Source organism: Rhyacophila brunnea, unplaced genomic scaffold (genome assembly GCF_057557595.1).
Source record: "Rhyacophila brunnea isolate RB1 unplaced genomic scaffold, BYU_Rbru_1.0 scaffold_22, whole genome shotgun sequence".
Lineage (NCBI taxonomy): Eukaryota > Metazoa > Arthropoda > Insecta > Trichoptera > Rhyacophilidae > Rhyacophila > Rhyacophila brunnea.
The window spans coordinates 12,170,680-12,197,615 of record NW_028232882.1 but is presented as its reverse complement, the minus strand read 5'-3'; the positions used below and the strand labels follow the sequence as shown (position 1 = coordinate 12,197,615).

Genomic DNA, 26,936 nt, shown 5'->3' with positions numbered 1-26,936 from the left:
TTTTTAACATTTCAAAACGTATGTACAAAACTTTTTCAAATCATTTAATACAGTGTAAAAAAATAAACAAATATTAAATGTCTACATATTCACATACTCAAAACTCACGTGGGATTTTTAAAAAGCTAATTATTATACGGATAAACAACTAAACATTTAAATTATAATAACTCTTTAACCTTATGAACGGTAGGTATTGCCAGATATATAACCGGCAAATTTATTCTAATGAATATTAATATATTGTGGAATATGACATAAGGTATACATGAAACAAACAATACTAAACATAAAAAATATGACCGAACCCTCGTGAATTATATTCATAAACCTTCATTCAAGGTTTATGAAAGCGGTCCATCATCAACTGGTAAAATAACAAAACAGTTTATTTCTCAAGCTCCGGTACCATATTAACAAAAAGTTACATACAATATTATGTAAATACCTGAATTGTCGTTATATCATTGATATAATTCAATATTTATTTTATATACGTACTGCATATTATAATATTCAATAATATTGCATGTAATAATTTTTTTGACATGACACTAAAATTGCAAGACTATAAAAAATTTCATGCAAGAGGTGTCTGAACCAAATTTACTTAATTTTTGACACAACAATAAATGAATGTTATATATTATCTGAGCACACCTCTCGTTGACAACACATCATGACATCGTTAGTTCAAAAGGGAAAACTCATTAAGTGACTTATTCACTTGGGTCTAGGATGATTCGGTGCAGTCAAGAAAACTGGATGTGGACATCTGGGCATTGCTAAAGACGAATAAAATGTGTGGAGAAGTATTATAATACATATGTGTGTCACAGTTTAAAATGGAAAATAGTAGATAATTGCTAAAATTATTATTATTGCAATTCAAACGTGTTTATATTTGTTATAAAAATCACGTTAATAATGATTCAATTGTGCAATATCTTTGAATTTTGATGATGGAAGGTTTGTTTATTTATGAAAAAACATGATTATTCAACGTGATTAAAAAATTAACAAACACTAGATAAAGTGCTAAATATCTCTTTACACTTATTGGTATAAACAACAAGTTTCAACCATCTACTACTTGCTAATCTTAACTAGCGTACCAGCTTATTATGTCGTAGATTCTGGGTTCGAGCCCCAGATTTGGCAAATTCACATGATGTTTGGAGTCAGAGTACCTACAGCGGGGTACTCATTAGCGAGCCGTAACTGTAACCGTTGCAGATACAGTAACCAGTATGGACACCAAATAATTAGTACGCGAGCCTGCCGCTCGCAGCGATCGGTCATTTGTCAATTTTTGCTGCGGATCAAAGGGAGGCTCGCAGTCGCTCGTGGACGTTGAATGTGATACCAGTGCTCACCGCGAACAGTGAAAATACTTTGATAGTGCTGTTGTACATCTTTTTACGTGAACATGACTGCTGACTGGGGTGAGGAGAAATGAATACTTTTAATTGATGTTTACAAAAATAATAGTGTTATGGGACCCAAAAGACAAAATTCATCTGACATGATTCAGTTCAGAATGAACACTGCGGATACAGCGGCTCGCCATCGGTTACACGGAAATCATGATTTCGCGTCCACATCTAGAGTTGGTTACAGTATCTGCAATGGTCACAATTACGGCTCGATAATAAGTACCCAGCTTTATAGGTTGAGCAAACAGTTAATATTCGTTTTTCGTATAAACAAAAATCTCCAATCTGAAGAGACTCATATGTGTGTATCTACTCGCTGTATCAAATTGTATCATAATATGTGTATTTCTTCACACAATTCATTATATCTAGCAACACGCAGATGTCTGTCGTCCAGTCGGCGTAACCGATTTGTCTCATTCCTTATTTATGTTTCCATTTTTACTTATGAAATAAAAACAACTAATAAATTGTCTCCAGTGCATAGGTTGAAAAAATCTTAATTTCACTGTCTTCATGTTGCAAACATAGTGAAGCAAGATGGCATAGTTTGGTTGACTTAAATACACCAGATAACGAGATATAACAAGACTAGTATGGGTATCACTTTCAGATAGATGTTAGCATACAACTGATGTCACTTCCTTCAGCATTTTACTGCATACATATTATACTTACTTACTGTATTTGGTTTATGAACACCATGTATTCTTCCACTTCGAGTTGCGGACTCCATTCTCAAGAGATAATGTAGTAAAATATAATGTTAGGTGTAAAAAAGCAATCGTGACGTTTTTAAGCGAAACCATTCATCCAAATTAATACAGTAAGGGTTCCGGTGTATTACAACGGCTATCTTTACCGAGCGCAAAAATATCCCTCGTTCCAGTCTTGAAGTAAAATTTGTGGCCTGTATCAATTTGTGGTGGCGTGTTCGACTATCAAAATTGTATTGCTTTAACTGATATGCCCTTTCGTGTTAACTTACACACTTTTTAATCATCCGCTAGGTCAGGCCAATATAACAAAATTAAAAAAGTCATATTTTCCGGCAACTCGACATGACCGAAATTAATTAATTAATAAGACAATAAATAATACATTATTGGTGTAGGTACATTGAAAGCATTAACACAGTAAATTATGATATTTTTTAATCTGAACCACATTCACTGTTTGCTAAGCTGAATCTTTTTCGACATGATTAGCTCAGAGTTTGTATTCATACACCTGACAGTATACTTAAACACATGACAGAACATTATCTCCTGAGGGTGGCTCTGCAGAGAGTTCGAAACGTCGACGAAAGAAGGATACCGTGACAGCCCAAAAACCAAGTGTGATAATTTCAATCGAGATAATAATATGTATTCATAAAATAAATCACTTAATGAGTTTACCTTTAAAGTAAACGAATGATGTATGACTATGAAAAGTATGGGGTAAGTAGAAAAGAAATAGCGAGATATCTTAATGTCTATCATCAGTCATTTCGAGGAACTGGTCGCAGACGTCTCTCGAGCTCTCCCCTTTATTCGTAAACATATATTTGTAATATGATCCATCAGCGCATATGACTGGAAATAAAAAAGGGAAAAACAAATAAACATTATGTCATCAGTAGGATGGATATTTTGCAAAAAATTTGATTGAATACTTTATGGTTGGGCCAATTTTGGTTACATTCATTCTTTCTTCCCACCTACCCTCATATCCTTATTTATTATTGTCGCAAGACCAGGTGACCACCAGTCATTAGCCGACCGTGATTGCGAATAACATTCAGTTAGCTCAAGACAACGGTTGCGTGTTGGCCTATTAACACTAAACCACAGTTTATTGATTAATTCAATTTACACAGACTGATTCAGAAGTTGTTCGTGGACCACGGCCGGGTCAGCTTGATATAGTGTGACCGTCGTCCAAGCGATAATTCTGAATACCTGGCAAGCCGTGATACAGGCTCTCATCATTCATACAACCATCATCATTCAACAACGTCATATATCATCCATTAACAGTGTACTGTCAAGTGCCGCGCACCGGGTAACCCAACAAATAATACCGCGTGAGTGATAGTGCAACCAGACCATGGAGCCATCATCAACATCATAAAAGGTCAGTGTCTGGCATCTTGTTAACCCCCCCCCCCCCTAGATCCCTAGATTCAGAGTATGGTCCGAAGCACTACGGAACCCATCGCGCGGTCCACTTCGATTAAAGTACATGAAATTTTTAGTTTTAAAGGAAATATTGTGCGTATATAGCTTCGAATGGTATCGAGGCATGAACAAAAAAACGCACCATAAGTGCGAGTGAGTAAGCATTCGGCACGCTTATACCTCCCGCTCTATGCGTTAGAGTGAGATAGAATTTCTACGGCTGAAAATTGACAATTGACCGAACTTTTGGTCGATTTCATGGAATAAATAAGATTTTTATCTATTTTGGTAATGACATCATATTCAATCAGTACTTACCCGTTAACGTTGCATTATTAAACGATTCATTATTAAAGTACGTAGCTAACTGATCCTTAAAGAAGCTAGTTAGTTACGTCTGCAATTTTACAATATTCAATACAAGAATGTGAACAGAAATTCCGATGTATTTTATAAACAAACATGTATGATTCTGTATTGCAAAATTACAATAAATACCTAAATGAGAATTTAAACACAAAATAACACTTTCAACGGTAATAGTTATGTAAAAGGCATGTAATAGATAAACAGCCTTTACGTTCCAACATTAAAAATCTGACGTTTACCATTTATGTCAAACCACCGAACGCGCCCCTACCATCAAAGTATACGTAGCTCAAAAAACTTACTGCAGTCTTAAGTGCCGGTTGACAAAATATACATTTTCGCAGTTGCGCAACGGGTCCATAGTGCTTCGTTCAAAAATTGCCGACCTGCAGGATCGACAATGTTACATGTTGGCTTTTTGCAATCATAATAGTATAACAATTGAGACTCACCTATAATAGATGACTTATCAGCGCCGAAAGCGCAGATACAAGGCTGTCCGTTGGGTATAGTGAACTTGCAGAAGCTCCAATTGCTAGCAAAGTATTTGGGGAGGAAAGTAGCGTTGGCCAGGCTCGATTGCTTGTTCAGTTTGGGGTCCTCCAGGCTAAATATGTGCACCGTCCCGTGGTCCGACGCCACGCACAGACACGTGCCGGTGTGGTTGAAATTTATGCAGTATATTGAGGCCTGTAAAATGTGAATGCTTTCAATTATTCAGTAGGTATATGTGTGTAGAAGATATCCAATGTAATAATTATTATCAACAATTATTCCATCCGAGATTTCGACACAGACCTCTTATAGCTCAATTCCTAAGGTTTTTGTTGTCATTGCTGACCCTCTCTCACCCTGCAACAGTATTACAAGAGTCATCTACACACGTAAGGTTGCTATCGTAAAAGACGCGGGACTTGCTAGATCGAGGGAAACGGCGCATCCTTATGCATGACCACTACGACACATAAGTAACATGTATATATTTTTAAAATTTCAATTGCTTTCTATTCGAGGTTGAATATTCTCAAGACTTAAAAATGTAGCATTTGTTATTGAACATATGTACATAACTCGGATACGCCTCAGAAACATACCGACTAAAAAAATCTTGAGAGTTGAACACACGTCTTCGCTTTTTAACGGAGAACAATGATGTGAAACAAAAATGTTAGTAAATACAGGCGAAAACTTGTTAATTGTTCTTATACGATCTTCAATAATTCAATGACATTTGAAGTAAGAAACTATGGGGGAAGATTGTTTAGTGTAGCCACCAAGCCGACCAATACAGTAAAACCCCGTTAATTTGAACACTGTTAATTCAAAATTCGTTGTAAATCAAAATATTTGGAAAGATTTTAAAAATCCATTTGTAGTGGATTAGTGATTTCCACTAATTTCGATGAGTGAACCATAATGATCAGAACTGATATTAATCTCAAAGAGATTGTATCGGAAACGAAAACCATCTTAGAAAACTTCAACAAAGTTTTACTAAACTATTTATTTTATTCAAATGAATAATTCACTAGATTTTAGATGTAACATTCCATATATTGAACATACATAACTTAAAAACATTTCAGATACATACCATTGGTTAATGCACAGATTGGCGCGACACCAATGGTTATATGGGATTCAAATCCCGTTGAGGTTCGTATTTTTTTGAAATATGATTTTTTCTAGTGGGTATGTATCTGAAATGTTTTAAAGTTTCACTGTCTTTTTGCATACATTTTATATTCGTATTTCAAACTTTTTTCGATTTTCGGTCTCGTCGATTTTGAATTAATGGGGTTTTACAGTAGATATTTTTGGTTCGTTTATATTTTTTAACATTAGCAACGCAACCAATCTCAACATGCGTTGATAATGGGTCATGACGATAGGCGTGAGTCGTTATACTAAAGTTTTCCTGCACACCCTGATAGAAGACATGACTCCATATCGATTCAATTAATTAATTGTTGAAATAAATAAATTACCTGATGGGCTCCTCGCCGCAGTTCCGCCACTTTGTCTCCGTTTGTGGTATCGAAGACACGGATCAGAGTTCCCTTTTCACTGGCCGTGGCGAGACGTGTTCCGGTGAGACTGAGTGCCATGCAACTCAAAGCCGCCTCGTGCGCCGATATATCAATACTTTCTCGCTCAATGTTCGCCAGGTCCACCAACTAAAAAGAACGAATACAATCACATGTCAGGATTAATAAGAAGGTTTTATAGCCCGAAACAGCTATCAACGAAAATGACTCAATTAATGTAGAATTAACAAAAATAATATTGTCTCAAAATCATTATAATGGAGTTCTACCACGTAAATGCCGGTTCAATTATTTGAGATTAAGGTTTTGTTTAAAACCATCTTTTATTGATGTACAGAGCAAAAAAATAACTTACAATACAAGAATTGATCAACACCTTAGACCAGGGGTTCCCAACTCCGTACCCGCGGGCACCATGGCGCCCGTGGAACGATTCATATGTGCCTGCCACTATTCGACAGAGACAGAATTTTCACGCTAGCCTGACACACGCAGAAAACCCGAAGTGAACGAACGCCATGAACTGAGCTGATGAACGCCGAAGCACGTGACAGTAGTCACGTGCTCGTACCGTCCCGATTAACCTCGCATCTTCAAGTGTTAAAAAAACAATTTGAAGAGAGATTTTTGCAGTTTACATATATCGAGCCAATTGTTTCCTTCTGTATCAATCCTTTTACTTGCCAAATAAATGTAATGGAAATGGCCGCATGTATTGCAGATTTTGTTCAAGGTAAGACAGAAGAACTAGAGTTAGAAATTTTGGAGCTTAAGAATGATATTTTGCTTAAATCCTTAATATCAGAGGACTTTTGGAATACAGTGGACAGAGAAAAGTTCCCATTTTTGAAAAAAGCGGCATATAAAATTGAATCATTTTTCGGTTTGACATATTTATGCGAATCATTGTTTTCAAACATGAACTTAATAAAATCAAGATATAGATCTCGACTCACCGATGAGCATCTTTATGATTGTTTGCTAACAGGATTATCGTCATACTCTCCTAATTATGAGGCACTGGCCAATGATATGCAATGCAAAAGATCACATTGACATATTGATATTCTATTTTTTTATAAAATATGTATGTAAATACATTTCTCTGTGTGTATGCAATTTGAATAATAGTTTTATTATTTTGAAACATTTTTGTTTATTATTTATTAATAAATTATGAATATAAGAAAATAAATTATGGGAAAATGAGAAGTTATGGAAGAAGTTTGTCGATTAAAAATAGGTGGTGCCCGCCACCCTACCGATATTTTAGAATGTGCTCTAGAGTACAAAAAGGTTGGGAACCCCTGCCTTAGACTATAAATACATCTAGACGCCACCCATTGGATTGCTAAATGAAGCTGCGTGCCGTGCGTTTGGTTTGTGGGCGAGAGAACGCATTCGTATACAAATGTTTGAGACCATAGACCATTTCGCTCAGAATTAAAATACAATTTTCTATTTTTTTACGTTATATAGTATTTTTAAGCGGTCGAAATGCAACCATTAGGTAAAGATATCCATAATTTAAGTTATTTTAAAGAAACACTAGGTCACTTGATATTAAAATACATAATAATATACAAATAAATTATCACGAACATGTATCAACTTACCTATGAAACGTAATACCATCTTCTTGCTTATCAGTATGGCTACCACATTTTAATACAACACACAGAACCATCTTTTCCACTTAATTAACTAAAAATATTTACCACTGACTTTATGTTTAACACAAAAAATAGCAATTTTAACAACACGGTTATCGACGCTTAGTTAAGCAACAAACTAAGATTTGGCGGCGACACTATAGCAAACCATCTCCCACATCTGTAAACCTTTTATCTTACTCTAGCGCGTGTCGCAGAGATTATAAGGGTGCCGAATACTTTCTCACTCGCACTTTTCGTTTTCGTTCAGGCCTTGATCAACACGCACTTTGTCTAAAAAAAAGTTTTCTCACTCATCATTCTCATAATGGCCCACTTCAATCCTCAAGCTCTCTCCGCTCTTCTCAGATCCTTGTTCTTAGCTGCCAAGTAATTCTGCCAAATCTTACGACCTTTTGGTCGTCTTATATCCTTTGGGTACCATTGGACAATCGCATTCATCCAGTAGTACTCCTGTTTGCGAGCCACGTGCTTGGCCTGTGTCTCTGTGCATGATGCCGAGCATACATCTTATCTGTATGCCACAACTCTGATTTCTGAATTTCTCTGTTACTAGTTTTACACGCATACATGACCGCTGGAAACACATACTGGTTAAACACCTACGCTTGACACACGATAGGAAATCACTCTTGAAAATGACAGTCCAAATTCTCTCCATGTCGAAGGGCACAGTGTTAAAACTGTTCTATAAATGACTATAAATTGCAGGATGCCTGTAGCGATAAGGGAAGAGTAGTTTAAATTTTGTTATTGAAAATGGTTGTTAAGAAAACCACCACCGAAGCGGTTATATGTAAATTGTACGTAAAACATTTCACCGTTGCACAATTCGCCGTGAGCTTTCTTATCTGAAAGAGATGACCGTTTACTATACGATCTCCAATTTTATTAGATTCAAAATGAACATATTCAATTTTCATACCTGATTTTGGCAAAATTCATAAATTCAAGAATGAAAACCTAACCTAACCTTTCTTATCGGAAAGAAATGACCGTATAGTATAGGTATATAGCACCGAAGTGAAAAAAATATGCGATGTCCTGTATTTCTAATTTAATTACATACCTTTTTCCTAGTGTATTTCCCTCATATTTTGGTAATTTTTATTACATATTTTGTAAGTGTTTTAGGTACAAGTCGGTTTACAGGAAGCCAGGTGGGAACCGCGCCAATTTCCGTAGCCGATTTTGGCAGAATTCATGAATTCAAGAATGAAAACCTAACCTAACAAATAATCCAGTATATCGGCTATTTTTAAAATTTGTTTGCTGCTGGCTTCCCGTAAAGTGTTGTAAACCAACAAGAACCGTGTTTTATTTAAACATGAATTTTATGTCAGTACTATACGACCCAAAGAGGTTGGACGGCCTTTAATATATGGCCATATATTTCCGATACAACATTTCACGGTGAAGTGTGATGCGGCGAACTGCATACGTACAAGTTTCCGGACACGCACCGAAGCACACAAATCTATGACTGATGCGCGATCATCGCACGCATCAGTCGTACTGAATTAAGATTGTCTGGTATTCATTTTTTTTTCATAGAGGCTGAGAATTATCTATTCACACTTTGAATACTACCGATCGGTCATTTATTATATTAGCGGTGATGCACTTTAATCTATGTCAGTTATATACATGCCATAGGTAGGCATCAGGGAACACAAAAATAATGGGAAGTGCTTTACGTGTTAAAGATTATGTTATTTTCAATATCTATGTCTATATCGTAATATGCAGGGAACTCAGAAATAATGGGAACTGAAATACCTAATGGGTAAGGAGTAGCAGGTAACCGATCTTGAGTAAGGAAGAATCCGGGATAAACTTAAGCACGTGTCAAGAATATGTCATATGTCGAATACTGACAACTGCTATCGGTTTATGCATTGACGCTCATTTAATATTGGTGTACTACACACACTATTGCACATGCATAATGCATATTTCATTTTTGTAGGACACTCACACATTCAAAACCCTGCATCAAAATGTAACGTATTGAATATAGCCTACTGGAATTCTATTTATTATCTGTTCTGTGGTAATATTATGTATTAAAGTTTGACACATAAACGCAACACATATTCAATATCGGTAATATTTGGAAGCATTCAGGGGGCTTTGTATTTCTTGCATTTAATGGCATGCCCCTCATTAAGTCATAAACCAAAAGTGCCGTCAAAATCTTGGTCTATGGCAACTGGCTTTCGCATTTCTATCTTATTAATCTGTTCTTTGGTAGGCGTATTATATATACAGCCTGCAGATGCCGAAAGATGAAATATGGGTGGCTGAATTCATTCTCCATGGGAATGCATAAAGTTTCAAAAACTTCAGAAATGTTTATCATTTATTAATTGACATGACAAATTTAAAATATTAAGTCATTTAAAAAAACGGGGAATATTAAATTTAATGCTGCAGATAAGATAAGACAATATAATATCAGGAAATGGTTTTTTACAGCCTAATTGGTCTCAGTTGACATGTTATGAGGCCATTCTGAAAGTCATATTCAGCTAACCGTGAGTCACTTCTCATGAGGACTCATAATGCATGACAAATATGCTAAATTATGTCAAAGTCACACATGTAACTATAGCACATATCACCAATAATTGGTTAATGGTAATTCTTCTTGCCTGCTTTTCAAAATTGTAAACTAACACCACCACACATCTGGTCTCCAAATAATTGTCATACATTTTTGAATTTTTCTATGTATAGCTATTATATTATATTGGTCAATATTATTAATACTGACAAATGTTTTTGTATTACTTTATCTAGGTCAAGAACTCCGATTAAATATGATTATATTATGCATTGATATACTACTGGATGAAACATATGCTTTTTAAAATAACGCCCGATTTTAAGCGACTCGGCCAGTGTTAAAACTTACTGTTTTAATATCAGCGGACTTAACTCGATATAAGCTCACTTAATATTTGTCTCGAAAACGACCTGGCAATAATTATGAGTAAGCCCGATCTTGCTTGCATCTTACTCTAACTAATAGTCAGCGCATGACGACTTGCTCTGTCCGCTCAGACATGAATTTTTGGTAGCATGCAAGCTTTGGGTTTCAGACCCTTAGGGTCACTATTTCAAGAACGCAAATTTAGTTTTACAGCCAGGGCAATACGGGTGAAATTCGGGAATCCATGTTAACGGTCTTAACGCATTATACCTACAAGGAAATATTATAAGACGATATTCGTAATATCTTCTTTTGTGGTACATTTTTAAAATGACACTTGTATGGGAACTCCTCATCTAGTAGTATATCAATGATATTATGTCAAAAAGTTCATTAAAGCGTGAATCTGAGGCGAAAGATCTTGGGATATTTTTTGATTCTTCATTATCTTTTCACTCGCATATAACTTCTACGGCTCTACGTGCGAGTAAGCTTCTAGGATTCATCATGCGACAAACCAAACCATTCAAGAATCCAAATGTATTACTTACACTCTACGCCTCATTAGTGCGTAGCATTCTTGAATATGGGTCGATTATCTGGTGTCCTTATGAGGTTTCCTATAAGCTTATTTTAGAACGCGTCCAGAAGAAATTTCTTCGATGTCTTTATTTTAAGACATTTAACTACAGTATAACCTCGTTTTTACGTGCCCGGAATTCACGTTTTCCCGGCAATTGCGTGTAATTTTTTCAGTCCCAATGTATTTCAGTACATTTAATACCCGAATTTACGTTTTTCTTTCCCGCGATTTACGTCGGAAATATTCAAAATATGCGAGGTACGCGCGCTTAACAATGATTGGGTCGTGACATTCGAACGGCGTAAGGTGAGAATTACATAACAAAAATGCAACAAACTAATATACATGATTTTTTTAATAAAAAATAAAAAAATTTCAATAAAAATTTAAATTGAATGTTGTTTTTTAATAAAACGTTATTTTTTTAGAAACATAAAATTTAAATGTTCTTTTTTTCAATACCCCCCTTTTACATTTTCCCTCCAATTAGGTTTTTTTTCTTCAGTCCCTTAAAAAACGTAAAAATGGGGTTATACTGTATTTTCCTTTCGATAATTCGTCAGATGATTATTTTCCGACTGCCTTTCTACAAGGCATGCTTACTTTTCACTCTCTTGAATCTCGTCGGTCTCTTCTGCTCTTGAAACACTTTTGCCTGTTATCGCGAGGGATGGTTTCCAGGTTTCCGGTCATGACAAAAATATTTATGTGTTTTTCTCAAAGCCTGGGTGTTTGTGATTGTTCAAAAATTACTAACAACCACCTTGTACGAAAAAGCAAGGACATGGTTATTAATAATTCTAAAAAAAAAAAAAATTACCTACGTGTTAAGCCATGATTTATTCTGGATTGGAACCGTTTTCTCATGTCAAGCCTATCAGGCACCATTAGTGAGGTGTGCAAGATTAGTAAATGCGCTCCCTAAAGACATAGACATTTTCAATGATGTACTTTGTATTTTGTTTTTGAAACTGTATTTTTCTGTATTTTATTTCATTTTTTTTTTATTATTATTATTATTGTTATTATATATTTTTTTCTATATTCTCTTCTCTCTTGTGAGGGTAATGTTTGACTTATAATGTAAATCTCATGTTGTGTACGTTTTGAATTTAGATTTGTTATGTCCACAATGTTTTGTATTCCTAAATAAATAAATAAATTATTATGAATTTCCCAGCAGATATTATAATTTACGACGCAATACTGGGATGACAGGAATATCAGGAGTACAAAAGGGGAACCAATGTCCATTGTTTATGTGGACATTATTTCATAATACATTCTGTACCTGAGAGAGAGAGAGCCAGCATATTGTATGTCCAAAAAAACACTACATATTGAGAATACACAATTTAAGATTTTTCAGTCGCTTGATGTCTATGGACTTTCAGGTTTATTGGTATGAATACTCTCTAAAGGGGAATTGGCTCTGAAAAATGATACATACTCTTCAACTCAAATAAAGAAATTATCTGTGCGGTCAATTGTCAGTTTATAGTTGTCATAGTTAATAATAGTATTTACCTAATAATATGTTGCAATGATCCATTTCATCATCATCATCTTATAAACCTCGTAAATACAATACAATATTTTTTAACTGGTTCATTGCCTTCAGCGAGTTATCTTACTCTATGAGGCCGCGATCGACAGGCTGCACGTACAAATTTCGTGAGTTTTCTGGCCCGACTTTAAACTTAAATTACTAGCCACTGTCAACTGATTTGCAAAATCTAAAAAATTAAACACACAGTGACATCTGTTTGAATACTTATGAAATACTAAGCCACAAATTATCGGTATTACAGCTATTATAGTAAGAGCTTTGCTCTACATTCAATGTGTCGTTAAAAATCTGCAGCCTGTCAGATACTGCCATAGTAATATTGTGAGGCATAGAAAAAGATAAGGAAGATGTAATTTTCATACCATTCATTTAATTGTATGGTGACAAATTACAAGATTTTTATGGATTGATTTTTTAAATGATTAGAGATGTTATGGATGAAAGGATATTTCTTACACAGAGGTTCTATAATACCGGCATATTTAATCCTTTCTATGCCGCAATTAGTTAATTGATAGTAATTAACATAAGAATTAGTGAAATTAGGGCGTCCAAAGACGCTTTGGGCACTTAACCGGTTAATAAAATTGCAATTTTTTACCAAAATTATATTTACAATCTTTAAATGAATCTGAATAGTCAAAATAGCCTTTTTTAATGTCCACTTAAGAGTGAGGTGAACACAAAATGTCATTCATATTTCAGTCGAAAATTGTCCACAGAGCGAGGAGCACGTCATTTTAAATCAAATTTACAACAAAATCCCTGGTCATCGAAGATTTTATTCAGGCGTATAAGAATATAAATTTATCATGTTGACACTCGCAATTTTAAAATTCTAAATATCGTCAACCACATATCACATGACTAAATTACGACGTAAGTATGGCATATTCAACAGTTTTTGTTTTGTCACTGTGTCTTCTTCTTCTTCCTCTGTCATTCTTTGACGTTTCAGGCTCATTGCAGAGGCCATTCTCAATAGATAATATATTGAAGTGTACTGTAAGCCGGGTCGCACATACAAACTTGTCGTCACTGGAAAATGTCGCATTTATTGATGTGATTTTATTGGCAATCAAAAAACACATACAATATTTTTCATTGAAAAAAAGCAGCCGGTGACGTTTTCAATTAAATCAGGTTGACGCAGTCAGTATAGCAGATGTTGTTGCATAACATGAGCAGATGCTGTTCTTTGCGGTTGATCATTTGTTTCAGCTAGTCGCTGTAACGTCACTGTTGCGTCACTATCTTGGCTGTGTGCACGGAAAAGAGTTGAAATATTGGTATTGCAGTAGAGTCAATTTTGTAAATACGACTGGACTTAGGTTGTATGAATGCGTAGACCGCTCCGAGTGTTCGGTTTTTTTTTACCATGTGAAGATTAGATTATCTGACACCAAATACCAACCATATAACGACCAAACATGAAAGCAATGTATAGCATTATTTAAATAAATTACTTAAAATACCAAAGTAAAATCAATGCAGTGATAACTTACTTGGACTTGACCCACTTTTCTGCCAGGAAACGCTAATAACGAGTTATTACTATTTGGACACAAGACGCAGAGACCCCGTGGATTAGGACTGGTTTCAAAGACATGAAGCTGCTGAGGAGCGACGGTGAATGTAAACACCTTTATGATACCCTCTGAAAATGTTAAATTCAAAAATATTAAACATTAAGCAGTGTGACCGACATAATAAGATTAGGATTTAGCATGTGAACCGATGTATTATTATGATCGGTATTTAGTGAGTGTCTATCTATATCAAATATGGTGAACTTCTTCCAGATGGAAGCTTTTGTGGTTTACTAACTTACTAAACGTCTAATTAGACTAGTAGACTCACAGACCCGAACAGATTCAACGATCCACACCAATCGCTGTGAGCAATTGTCGACTTTGAATAGTATTTATACGGAACGATTCAGCTACCGACTCAATTGTTTTGACGCTTGATTTAATTGGTTCATAATATACCTTCAGTTGCTAGTATTAAAGATTACAATTAAACCAGAAAACATCTATTGGTCATCTTCAATGGCAACACTAAGGCTTCCCTCGTAATATGTTGTTACTTTAAATGCCAATGGAAACTATTGGAGATTACATTTAGATAAGTAACAAATTGCTGATTGTATTTACTAGCAAATTATTTTTGTTTTATATTATTATAGTCTGTTAAAATAATGAATAAAATATGTCAAATGTACGCTGTCAAATGGCACGTCACGTGCGGCCCTACTCGGAAGCTCACGATTAATTCTAATTCTTTAACCGGTCCTAGTATTTATCTATCAAAATCGCTGAAGAAAGTCGAAGTTAGACATAAGTGCCTATTTTGTTTGCAAAATAAATTAAGCATACACTCTTCTTTTCAGAGTTTATATGAAAATTAGTGGTTGTTTTTATGCCATCAGTTTTATACATTTACGCTCCATCTCTATACAAGAAGGTCTTCAACATCTTTGATGGCATGTGGTGCATATTGGACACAACTAGTAAAAACATGGAGAGTAACAATTGGATATGGGAAAAAACAAGGGTACGCGATATGATAGTTTGCCAAAAACCCTAAAATGGATATAGGCAAAATACATAGCATGAAGAAGAGATAGTCGCTGGATAAATCTGGTCATTCAGTGATACCCAAGAGGTAGAAAATTTTCGAAAGATCGACCTAGCAGACACCGGACTGTAGTTCATGGCAACATAACGAGGTAGGAGGCTTGCAATCAGCTTGGAGCTCTTTATCTAGCACTATGCTACGACGTTCTATTTTGCTTGCTATTCTACGTTGCTATTGACGTTCAACTATGCAGGACCTATACCCGGACGAGAGTAATAACATGGAGATGAGATTATTTTCATACACAATAATGCAATTAATTGTAACCATATCTAATGCACTTTTTATACTATCTTGTTTACTCAATGGCCTCTGTGGTGATAGGAATTAAGTAAGTATTTATTTTTATTATTTTTATTTAGTAATTTATTGTTTACTATATATAACAAATAAAATTATAATTGTCATCATTCAAAAGGATATTATGAAATCAACATGATATCACAGCAATAAATGAGTAGGTACATAAGTTATTTCAAGTCTAATTGGATTTAATACTGAACATACATAATTTTGAAAACACTTCTGAGAAAATATATTATAACCAATAGAAAAAATCTTTTTGAAAAAAGTAAGACTACGCCGCAGGAATTGAACCTGCATCTATCGGGTTTCGCGCCCATGCACATTGACCACAATGCTAAAGGCGCCATACTTAATTACCTATGACAAATTTTAACTAATGGCTCTTAAAATACTCTCTGAAGCGATTTCTAAATTGAGCTACTATTGGCTATCGGTTTGTGTGTTTTATATCAATGTAGGAATTACTTTAATTACTAACCGATGTCACGGATCACTCCAAGATTTTTTGTTTATAACTTACTTGAGCTTGCTAATAATTTTAATTGATTATTTTTTTATTCAACGAATAATTCACAAGATTTAAGAATGTAACATTCTAATTATTGAACATACATAATTTTGAAAACACTTCTGAGGAAATATATTACTTTTAACCAATGACATTATTAATGACAACGCACTCAATACAGTAGTTAGCAAATAAATTCACGCATAGTGACATTCGCACATGTATAGGTAGACGTCACACAATTTCCATTATGCGACATCACGCATCGGGAATTTATAGCAATATCACCTTTATTGTAATGGCGTTAGAACAGTGTTTCTAGTGTCAATCTTCATTTGAGTGAACCCGTTCGAACCGAACTATTCGGCAGACCCGACACAAAGCATTGGGAATTTATAGCAATATCCCCTTTATTGTAATGGCGTTAGAACAGATTATGCCATTCGGCAGACCCGACAAAAAAGTGAGCGTCATTTTTTTTTCCAGATGCGTCGTCCATATTAATGTCATTGCTTATAACCAATAGAAAAACTCTTTTTGAAAAAATTGGTTATAATATATTATTTTCTCAGAAATGTTTTCAAAATCATGTATGGTCAATAATTAGAATGATATTCTTAAATCTTGTGAATTATTCATTGAATAAAAAAAATAGTTAAGTGGATTTAATATAATGCGACTGATATAATTAAGTGTTTAATCAAAGCCTTTTTAAGCGAACTATTGTTATAAAGTCAACGTCTGATAATTATTTAAAAGTATAATTAGATATGTAGGGGTCGTCGATGTGAGGGCCAATGGTGTGGTGACGAGGAGAGATGAGAAGTCGTTGTCGTGATTATGAAGGGTGTGAGTTTATTTAAATTGCGTAAGTACATGTGTACAATTGTTACAATAATGCGAATCACAGCACGGAGCGATGTGCTTCGGTCGAAAACTTATAATCGAATAATTCTCTTTTTATCAATCATGACGTACTGATTATTATTTTATCAACTTATAATTATGTAATAATTAGGCTATTAACCTGATAGCTGCCCGTAACGTAACGTTTACGTCATGCACGGCGGCGATTCAGGCGCCCATACCGTACGATATACGCCGAGCCGTTCTACGCGCTTGTATGAGTCAAATATTTATTTATTTAATTTTAAAACGTGTAACTACATTTCTGATCAGACCTTGCAAGCAAAAAACATTTGTACGGCGCATACATCGCGAGAATAAGGGAATATCCCGAGAGGCCAAATCAGGGTTAGCTCAAAATTCCCCTGCACACTGGGATATCTTGTACAATAGGCAGTTGGTACGATTCGATAGTGATGTGTCAGTTGTCGCCGGAATATCATTTAGTCGGGATGCTAATTCAGAATGCTTTCTTATTCAGATTTGCGTTATAATTGGAATGTTTTCAATGTTTTTACATTGAAATTAAATTTCTATTGAGTGACCAAGTGTTTTTATTTATATTTCATAAACAATTTGCATATAAAAAAGTGTTATATTTACGAGTTTTGTTTTAGATTTTACCTACTAAACTTGAATGAAAAGAAAGATTTTCGATGTTTTTAGATAGAAATTGACAAAGGACTAAGTGTTGTGACTATTTTTTATTTGTATTTCGGATTCGATTTGCGTATACAAAGTGTTTTATTTACGAGTTTAGTTTTACAAATTTTATTATTCAAAATGGATGAGATCGACGAAGTTGGTGAAATCGATAACCTTATCGAAACAGTTGAATCTGAAGACGATGGAAGTGATGATTCGGATGTCGAACTTGAGGAAACTTTGGAAGTCGATGAAAGTGAAATTATCACACCGGAATCCACTGAAAGACCGACATTTGATTGGAAATCGGATATGTTTGAGCCACGCGCATTTTCCTTCGATGCTAACGTTTCGGGATGCAAAGCTGATAATTTGACTTCGGATGCACTCGAAATGGACTATTTCAAATGTTTCATCGATATTTCTTTTGTTGAAATGTTAGTCCGAGAGACCAACAGACAATTTGTATTTGCCACAAAAAATATCACAGTTTTGAGTGATCGTCTACGGCGATGGGTAGACTGCACAATTGATGATATGTACACATTTTTGGGGCTGTGTATGCTAATGTCAAGGAATTCACGGAATAAAATATCTGAACACTGGTCTATCCACAGATTGTTATTTTTACCATGTTATTCCGAAACCATGTCCAGGAATCGTTTCGAACTGATGCATCGAATGTTGCATTTTTGTGACAATGAAACGCAGGTTCCCGGAGATCGACTATATAAAATTAGACAGGTCCTGAAGAAACTGAAAATTTCTTTCAAGCAGTACATGTGTCCATATCAGAACATATGTATTGATGAGAGTCTTCTCCTTTTCAAAGGCAGACTTTTATTCCGCCAATTCATCAGGACGAAGGCTAGTCGTTTCGGAATAAAAAATTTTGGAATGGCTGATTGCAAAACTGGTTTTGTCTTAGATGTAATCATTTATACCGGAAAACAAACTGAAATTGAGAAAAATAATTACATCGGTATATCGGGCAACGTGGTGGTAACGATGCTTGGACCATACTTGGAACTAGGGCATACATTGTACATTGACAACTGGTACAGCAGCCCAACGTTATTCAAGTATCTTTATGATCACCGGACGAATGCCTGTGGAACCGTAAGGAGAAACAGAATTGGGATGCCCAAATTTACTAAGAAATTGAAAAAAGGGGAAACCGATACATTCCATACTGACGAAATTATGGCTTTGGCGTGGAAGGATAAAAAGGATGTTACAATGTTGTCCACAATTCACAACAATACTTTCAAACCTACTGGAAAAGTAGACTATAAGACTAAAATTCCGATTTCCAAGCCGGAATGCATTGTTGATTACAATAAAAACATGGGTGCTGTGGATCGTAGTGATATGATAATTTCTTCTGTAAATTCGACAAGAAAAACTGTCAAATGGTACAAAAAACTTTTTTTCCATTTGATAGATTTATCTCTGCTGAATGCCCATGTATTGTTCCAACAAAAAACTGGAAAAAAACAACCGCTGGGTGAATTTCAATTGAAAGTCATCGGACAACTGATCGAAAAACATAAGTTAGAACCAAAAACTCTTTTGAAGCGAAAAGCACCCTTACCCTCTAGGCTAACAGAAAGACATTTTTTGGGTAAAATACCACCTACTAACAATAAAATTAATGCGGCAAGAAGATGTTACGTATGTGCCAATACAAAAAATCAGAAAAGACGGAAAGAAACTAGGTATTTGTGCAAGCAGTGCGACATTGCTCTGTGTTTTGAACCGTGCTTCGAAATTTTCCATACACAAGAAAGTTTTTAGTGATTTTAATGTGTTTAGTATACTTCTTAGTGCTATAAGTATTTATGGTGACATTTTACAAAAATACTATAAAATTTATTTTTCAAAATACTTATATTAAAAAAAAAAAAAAAATCATCTAATTCTTGTAAGTGCAGTGTTGTGACAACCCTACCATACCTGAAAATTTTCAGACATTTTCACGAAATTGTGTATGAAAAACTTTTTCGCCGAACTTCAATTGAGGTCTCATATATGTAAGTGCATTATATTAAACTTTTCACTATTCTTTTAATTTTTTTATAATATAATTAATTCCTGGGCCCTGGGGAGTATACCTAGTACTTTCAGCTGGGCTGTTAAAAGGTTAACTAACTAAGTGAGAACAGATATACAAAGATTATTGTTGCGGTCATTGATCTACAAAGTTAGCTATGACTTGATACCTACATGGAAATGTCAAATATGTAATATCGCCATAGATATAAATTATGTGTGCAAATTGAGTCACCATGCAGAAATAAGATAGCTTAATCATTTACTTTGCATCCACGGTTCTGTAATTGATAGATTGCTGTGGGTCACAATAGGGGTTACATAGTAACGTGTTTGGTCCGATACAAGGACCGAATGTTGGATGAATGGATGGCAACCATTCCTCATAAGAAAGTCTGTTAATTTAACCTTAATTCTGTAGAGGCCTGTAGGTTTAATTTATTAGTGAAAATGATAATTTACTTTTTAAAAATCATTTAGATGATCACCATCACTCTATTTCCAAAATGGGGCACCGAATGGGTTGCTGGTTTTGGCAAGATATGATTTTGACAGAGGGATTGAAGTAGACTAGCTAAAAACATTTTAATCACATTTAAAACTGTGCTAAATAAAGTAGTCATTTATAATTTTATTAAAAATCGATCATTATCATTGCTCTAAGATGGACCATAATAGAAACCTTTTGGGTTCAGGGGGTGTCTTAACAAACGCATTTTTAACCATTACCGGTAAATGTGCCGCAGAGGTGGACATGAGATTTTACAACTTTCTTTTTAGACCATACCAAACCAAACCAAACCAAACCTAACCTAATCTAACCTACTCCAACCTAATATTACCTCATATAATCTTAGTGATAATGGTGTATCAAAATGTATGAAAATTTTGGCACAGTTCGGTTATACGGAATACAGCGGCAAACACATTTTGAAAATACCCGATATACTTGATTATTTGTTAGGTTAACCTAACCAAACCTAACCCAAACTAACAAATAATCCAGCATATCGGGTATTTTCAAAATGTGTTTGCCGCTGTATTCCGTATAACCGAACAGTACCAAAATTTTCAATTTTCAATTAACGATTATTGGATCGAAAAGCCGATGCACCGACAGAAAAAGGTATTTATTATAATTGTCTACATGGAATAAACTGTTTTCGTAAAAAAAAATATAAAAGCTCGTATCCACCTCTGCGGCACAATTACCCCAGTACCTACCTATTGGTTATTAGCCATTGACTCATTCAATTAGGTCCCTGTCTAAAATTTGAACACACATTGATTGGAAAAAAAATTAAATGTGAATTTCAAGGGGTTCCACCTTTGGCTCACCAAACAGATGCGCGACACCCGAGTCCGGTTTATGGTGGGCGCCATATATACTTGATGAGACAATTTCAATAATAACGGCGATTTTTTTAAATTCTTACTTACCTAATACAACGACAATTTTATCTCTTCTCAATTTGACGGCCTTAACTGGGGCGTTGAAGTCTAACGATATCGCCGGCGCCTTTTTCAGGTCGTCCCAAATCATCACGTGATTGGGAGGATAAATCGGCCGAGACCCTCCTCCGACTAATGCCATGTAATTGCATCGAAACAACATTTCGACGTACGACAGGCCGCCGTCGGTGAACTCCTGTCTCTCCTTTAATTTCAGCGGATCACAGTTGAAGACGCGAAACCCATTCTCCGTGGCGCAGGCGAAGCAACCTATCGAAGAAAAATAAACAATGAATTTATTGTATTCTGACAGGATTAATCGCTCAGTCTATGCGTATTCTAAAACCTCACCTTGGTCTTGATTGAATCCCGCATACAATAAGCCGTTCCTGTAAGGATTAGATGTACTTAAATACATTTTGATAGTGCAAATTTACAAATTGTTATAACATCGTCACGCTCCTAACAAATGCCAACCACCATTTTAAGTTTTTTTAACCTCAAAGTACGCAGTGACAGCTGTCATACTTTTTTGGCTGTCATGTATGCGCAATACACAAAATAATAGTCTCCGAACAAGTGACACTTGAGCATCATACATAGATAGGTAGAATACTTGAGCAAAATAAAATTTTGGTGCTGCCAGGTTTGTTTTGACTTTGGTAAAACAAAAAAGGCAGCTGAATAACATTTTTCAACCGAATGGTCACACTTGGCATCATGGCGGAGAAAGGAGACTCCTTAAAAGATTCTAAACAAAATAGTTTAGAAAGGCGTAGTAGCAAACAGTGGGTCAGATTAAATGTCGGCGGCACATATTTTTTAACCACAAAAACAACACTATCGCGAGATCAGAATTCATTTTTGTCGCGCCTAGTCCAAGAGGATAGCGATCTTATTTCGGATAAGGTTAGTATTTTTTGTTTTCATTGCATGTTTGACATCATTGCGCGAACAGAGTTGTTTTAAAAACCGTGAATTGTTGATGTTAATCTGTTTATATCTTGTAATTTCAAGGATCATTCCGGAGCGTATCTCATCGATAGAGATCCGACTTACTTTTCTCCGGTCCTCAACTATCTCCGACACGGGAAATTAGTACTAAACAATGATATCGCGGAAGAAGGGATCTTGGAAGAAGCGGAGTTTTACAATATCACCGAACTGATACGTTTAGTGAAAGAGAGAATATGCATAAGAGACGGAAGGCCCCTCCGCGATTCTAAAAAACATGTCTATCGAGTGCTGCAATGCCATGAGGACGAACTCACTCAGATGGTGTCGACGATGTCGGACGGCTGGAAGTTCGAACAGTTAATAAACATCGGCTCCCAATATAATTACGGCACCGACGAGCACGCCGAGTTCCTCTGCGTGGTCAGTCGGGAGTACGGTGCTTCTCTGAACAGCCAAGAGACCGAACCGACGGACAGAGCCAAAGTGTTGCAACAGAAGGGATCCAGAATGTGAATAAAGACTGACCTCACTTTAATTTAGTTTAGATTTGTGAACGTTGAGATGCTTGTGAAATGTGGTCATAGGTAATCATAATGGTAAAGTTATCTTAGACCTGATCAAATTTAAATACGGCTCGTGTGCGTTAACACAGTCAGTGCTCAAAACACGCCTGGCGTGTGGCCATTAGATACATATACATTCACTGCTTACCAGTTAATTACCACATTGAATTATCATGCTAATTGCTACACGCCAGGCGTGTCTTGAGCACTGACCGAGTTGTGGTAATTAACTGGTCAGCAGTGACAACTTTCTGAATAATTGCGCAAATGTTTTGAACACTGCAATTAGCAAATATCAAAGTATTTGACTGTAGTAAGAAGGGGTCTTTTTACTGGTTCTCCGCCACCGCTCGCTGTCATCTGTCAGTGAGCGCAGTATTGCCAACTGAACTATAATTATAGTACATTTTGGTTCGCATACTATTACAAAAGTATAGTATGTCAAAATACTACAGTTTTGAAAAATGGATTTAATTGAATTCGCCGGTTGTGCAAATATTCCCCATTGCTTATTTCATTCTGTTTAAAAGTTGTCTATATTGTCGATGTTTAAAGTTCTGTAAAATGTTCGTACTTCAATCACAGCAAATCATAATAACATGAAGCGAGGGACGTAGTAAGTATAATCTATATAATATAAATAATTTAAGATCTCAGTGTGCGATATTAGTCTATGGACGTAGTCTGGCGTTGTATACTCTAAAAAACTAACGTGACAGTTAAGAGGTGTTTTAATAAAGCAGGGCGTCGGAATTTCTCGAATTCTCCGTTATGTTTATGTAACAAAAAACTTACATTTTCAACACGTTCTATAATTTTTGCCGAAATACTATAATGTCTTGGAACGCGTACTATAATTCGATGACAAAAAGATAGCTGAATTTCAAAATGGAGACCTACGGATAAAGATGACGGAGAACCAGTAAAAAGCACCTAAGAGGGAGCCTTGTGAAATGGCATTTCTGAAACATTTTTAGTGCGGTTGATTTAGTTTAGTACCTAGTGTAAAATTAATATTTTAATGAAATGGAAAAATGGTGGTTTGTTTAGAGTGCCACCAATTTTGATACGTTCAACATATATGTGATACTCTCTCCCTTAAGCTAGCGCTACAGGCCATTCAGGTCCATGGCCGACTGCACAACCGTCCTCCAGGAATCTCTATCCCGAGCTCTCTCTCCCTCTCCAGTCGGTCACACTCAGCCTTTCTGCGTACCTCTTAATGTTATACGCCTCTTTACGGGGCGGCCCAGGGGCTGAGTGCCTACAGATCTCGATTCGATTTCATATTGAGAAGTCTTCTGAGACTCGTCTTCTCTTAGACTTCTGAGAAATCGTCATCATTGCCCCTACAATCCAATGTGAATCGTGTCCATCTCTCCATGCCTGCCTCTTCTTTAATTTTTGAGTTTTGATGATTTTATGTGATGGTACACACAGCATAGCCATCCTGAATACAATTTTTCTTCTTCCCGCCGGATTCTTTGTCATTGAGGCAATATGATGTAGATATAGAGTAGAAAGAAGCACAGCTTGATTTTTATAACGTTTCTTCTATATTCTTGTCATTTAGATTTAGTTAAGTAAATATGTAAATTTATGGACCCGGGAGCAACGTTGCCTCTAATTTTTCTCTTGTGTGTGCGGATTATCAACGCATCTGAGCAGTGTCACTCGTCACCCAGTGCGGTAAATTTACACCCCCCCCCCCCCACAATCACACATACAATTTTATATTTTTACCTTCATCAACAATAATAATTATTATTAATGTATGAAACGGAGACTTGTAGTCTAGACTAATTGGACAAATTCGAACGCATAATTTTTATTTCGCCAGCTTTCGGGAATACCTGTGTATTTCGATACATGATTATGAATATTTTGTACTTACAGAAAGCATAGAAGCAATTTGATTTTTTCGCCAATTATCAATCAACATTACGTATCAATTAACACTTTGACTAGATCGCAACCAGATTTTATGCGCTCAGTGATCTCAATCATATTCTTTCATTCTTCGGATGTTTCCATTATTATTTTCAAAAGTCCACCTCTTTTCAATTTTACAAATATATCACAAATTATTCTTACTTTTTGCGAATGCATTGAAGATGGTATTTGTGTTTCGACGATTTCAGAGAGCCATTCCAATTTAAATTTATCGAAGGATTTCTTCTTAATTATCGCATTTGAAATATCACATCCACTCCTTTTTGACATTGTTAGGGGATAAGTTTTCTATATTAATAAGTATAATTTATTGTACTATATATTTAACTGTGCAAGCAATCATATTGTTCACTTGAATTGTTTGTTATGTACACCGAACACACCTGTAGTTATTACTAAAATCTGACAAAAGAAACTTTATTTTACAATATTTTTGTGTGAGGAGTGTGCGGGGGATGAAAACATGTATGCGGACAAATTTTGGTAGGTGTGCACACCTTACAGGAAACATTTCCCGGGAGGTGAAGTTAGATTTGGTCGTTTTCTTGATAGTCTTCTTTGCCAGGGGGTTTCAGGATAACTGCGTATGATCCATTCTTCTCCGACTTGGCGCATCATTAATATATTTGGCCTTGCCATTTTCTTCAAACTGAAAATCAACACTATCAATCAACACCAATCGTACACGAGCCGAATCAATCGTATGATCAACTTTTTACCAAATTTCACAGTTATTGTCGAGGCGTTCAACAATGTGTTTAAATTTGTACGGCAGTATGCCGTCAAATGTCATTCATCCATCGTGAATCTATTATTTTATGGAATAGACTCTTAAGACAAAAGTGAAACCAATTGTTAAGTTGTGAAGGACATTGCCCTTTCGACGATTGAAACATGCATTTTTCTATATTTATCCAATAATCTGTTATAGAAACTTTTCATCAATCGTTAAATTTATTTTTGTCTTTAATTTATTATAAAAAATGTCTTTCATTAAATGTTTATTCATAGTTGAATATTTTGATATTTTAAATTGGTATTTTATGAAACGCTTTGTAAATAGATAATTGAATATTTGATGCAACTCCTGATGGCGATTCTATTTGAGGAAAAATGGCTATCGTCAAATGAATATCCGGCGGAATCGAATGCTTAATTATTTATCATACCATTTTGTATTGGTTTTTAATGGTTATCGTCTTGAAGATATATGATGTGCGAATATTATGTAGGTATCTTCTGTAAATTATTATGCAAAGAAAATTATTAGGTTTAGTGAAATTTAGAACAAGTAATGATAATTCTTTAAAATCATGTAAATACTTACTACTTACCACTAATACTAGTTAAGTTTTCAAATTATTCAGTAAGGTAAGAAGAGTGTATCTTTGTAAATGTCAAAATTGTGTCAAATAGTCCAGTTGTACATTATTCAAAATTAAAATGATATTTATGATATACTTGCTATCGAATGTTTATAGGAGGCGCTAGTTAACACAACATCATTTGTAAAATGTCAAGCGTAAATCGACCATTGCAGCTTTCAAACATTTGGCAATATTTAATTAGTAGATAATTTCATTATTATCATTCTCAAAGGAAGGGTTAATTGTTTGCTAATAAATTTGTAGAGATATAATCACATTTTTCTGTCATGCTCAAAAAGATTTTACACCTATTTCTCATATACCCAGGGACTTGAAAATTGGGGCCATGCTGATACCTAAAAAATGGGGTCTCCATACAATGTTCAACAAAATTTAACTTTTTTGATAATGATCTGAAACCTTCAAAAAGATGTTGTCGATCTACTTGTCGAGATCATCATTATCATCAGCCAGGGTCGATCCACTGCTGAATGAAAGCCTCCCCTAGCTCCCCACACTCTTCTCGGTCACCAGTTCTTCACCATACATCCACTGAACTTTATGAGTTCGTCTATCCGGCGGGGTTCAGGGCGTCCCTGCGGTCGTACAGTACCCCTTGGGATCCACCGTATGACGGCATTTGTCCACCGGTTGTCAATTCGCTGAGTACCATATCCGGCTATCAATTTCATCTGTTTAGCCACCTTTATCACATCTTGTTTGCTTCCTTATTCATTGGTTTATTTTGTTTCTTTCCACATTATGCCCTGCATGTACCTTTCTATGCCACATTGCGCTACTGGTAATTTTT

At 35.4% G+C, this 26,936-nt stretch overlaps 2 protein-coding genes across 2 annotated transcripts; one reads left to right on the top strand and one right to left on the bottom strand.

Moving 5' to 3' along the window:
* Nucleotides 1-545: 545 nt before the first annotated feature.
* Nucleotides 546-21,794, bottom strand: LOC147070051 (WD repeat domain phosphoinositide-interacting protein 3). The gene is made up of 6 exons (XM_085949988.1): nucleotides 21,637-21,794; nucleotides 21,274-21,555; nucleotides 14,282-14,433; nucleotides 5,956-6,144; nucleotides 4,420-4,657; nucleotides 546-3,013 (listed from the first exon to the last, which is right to left on the bottom strand). Exons 1-6 carry the CDS (start codon nucleotides 21,701-21,703, stop codon nucleotides 2,907-2,909), a joined length of 1,035 nt encoding a protein of 344 aa, XP_085806114.1. The 5' UTR covers nucleotides 21,704-21,794; the 3' UTR covers nucleotides 546-2,906.
* A 138-nt stretch (nucleotides 21,795-21,932) lies between these two features.
* Nucleotides 21,933-24,503, top strand: inc (BTB/POZ domain-containing protein inc). Its single transcript, XM_085949990.1, has 2 exons — nucleotides 21,933-22,194; nucleotides 22,303-24,503. Exons 1-2 carry the CDS (start codon nucleotides 21,988-21,990, stop codon nucleotides 22,753-22,755), a joined length of 660 nt encoding a protein of 219 aa, XP_085806116.1. The 5' UTR covers nucleotides 21,933-21,987; the 3' UTR covers nucleotides 22,756-24,503.
* Nucleotides 24,504-26,936: the final 2,433 nt, after the last annotated feature.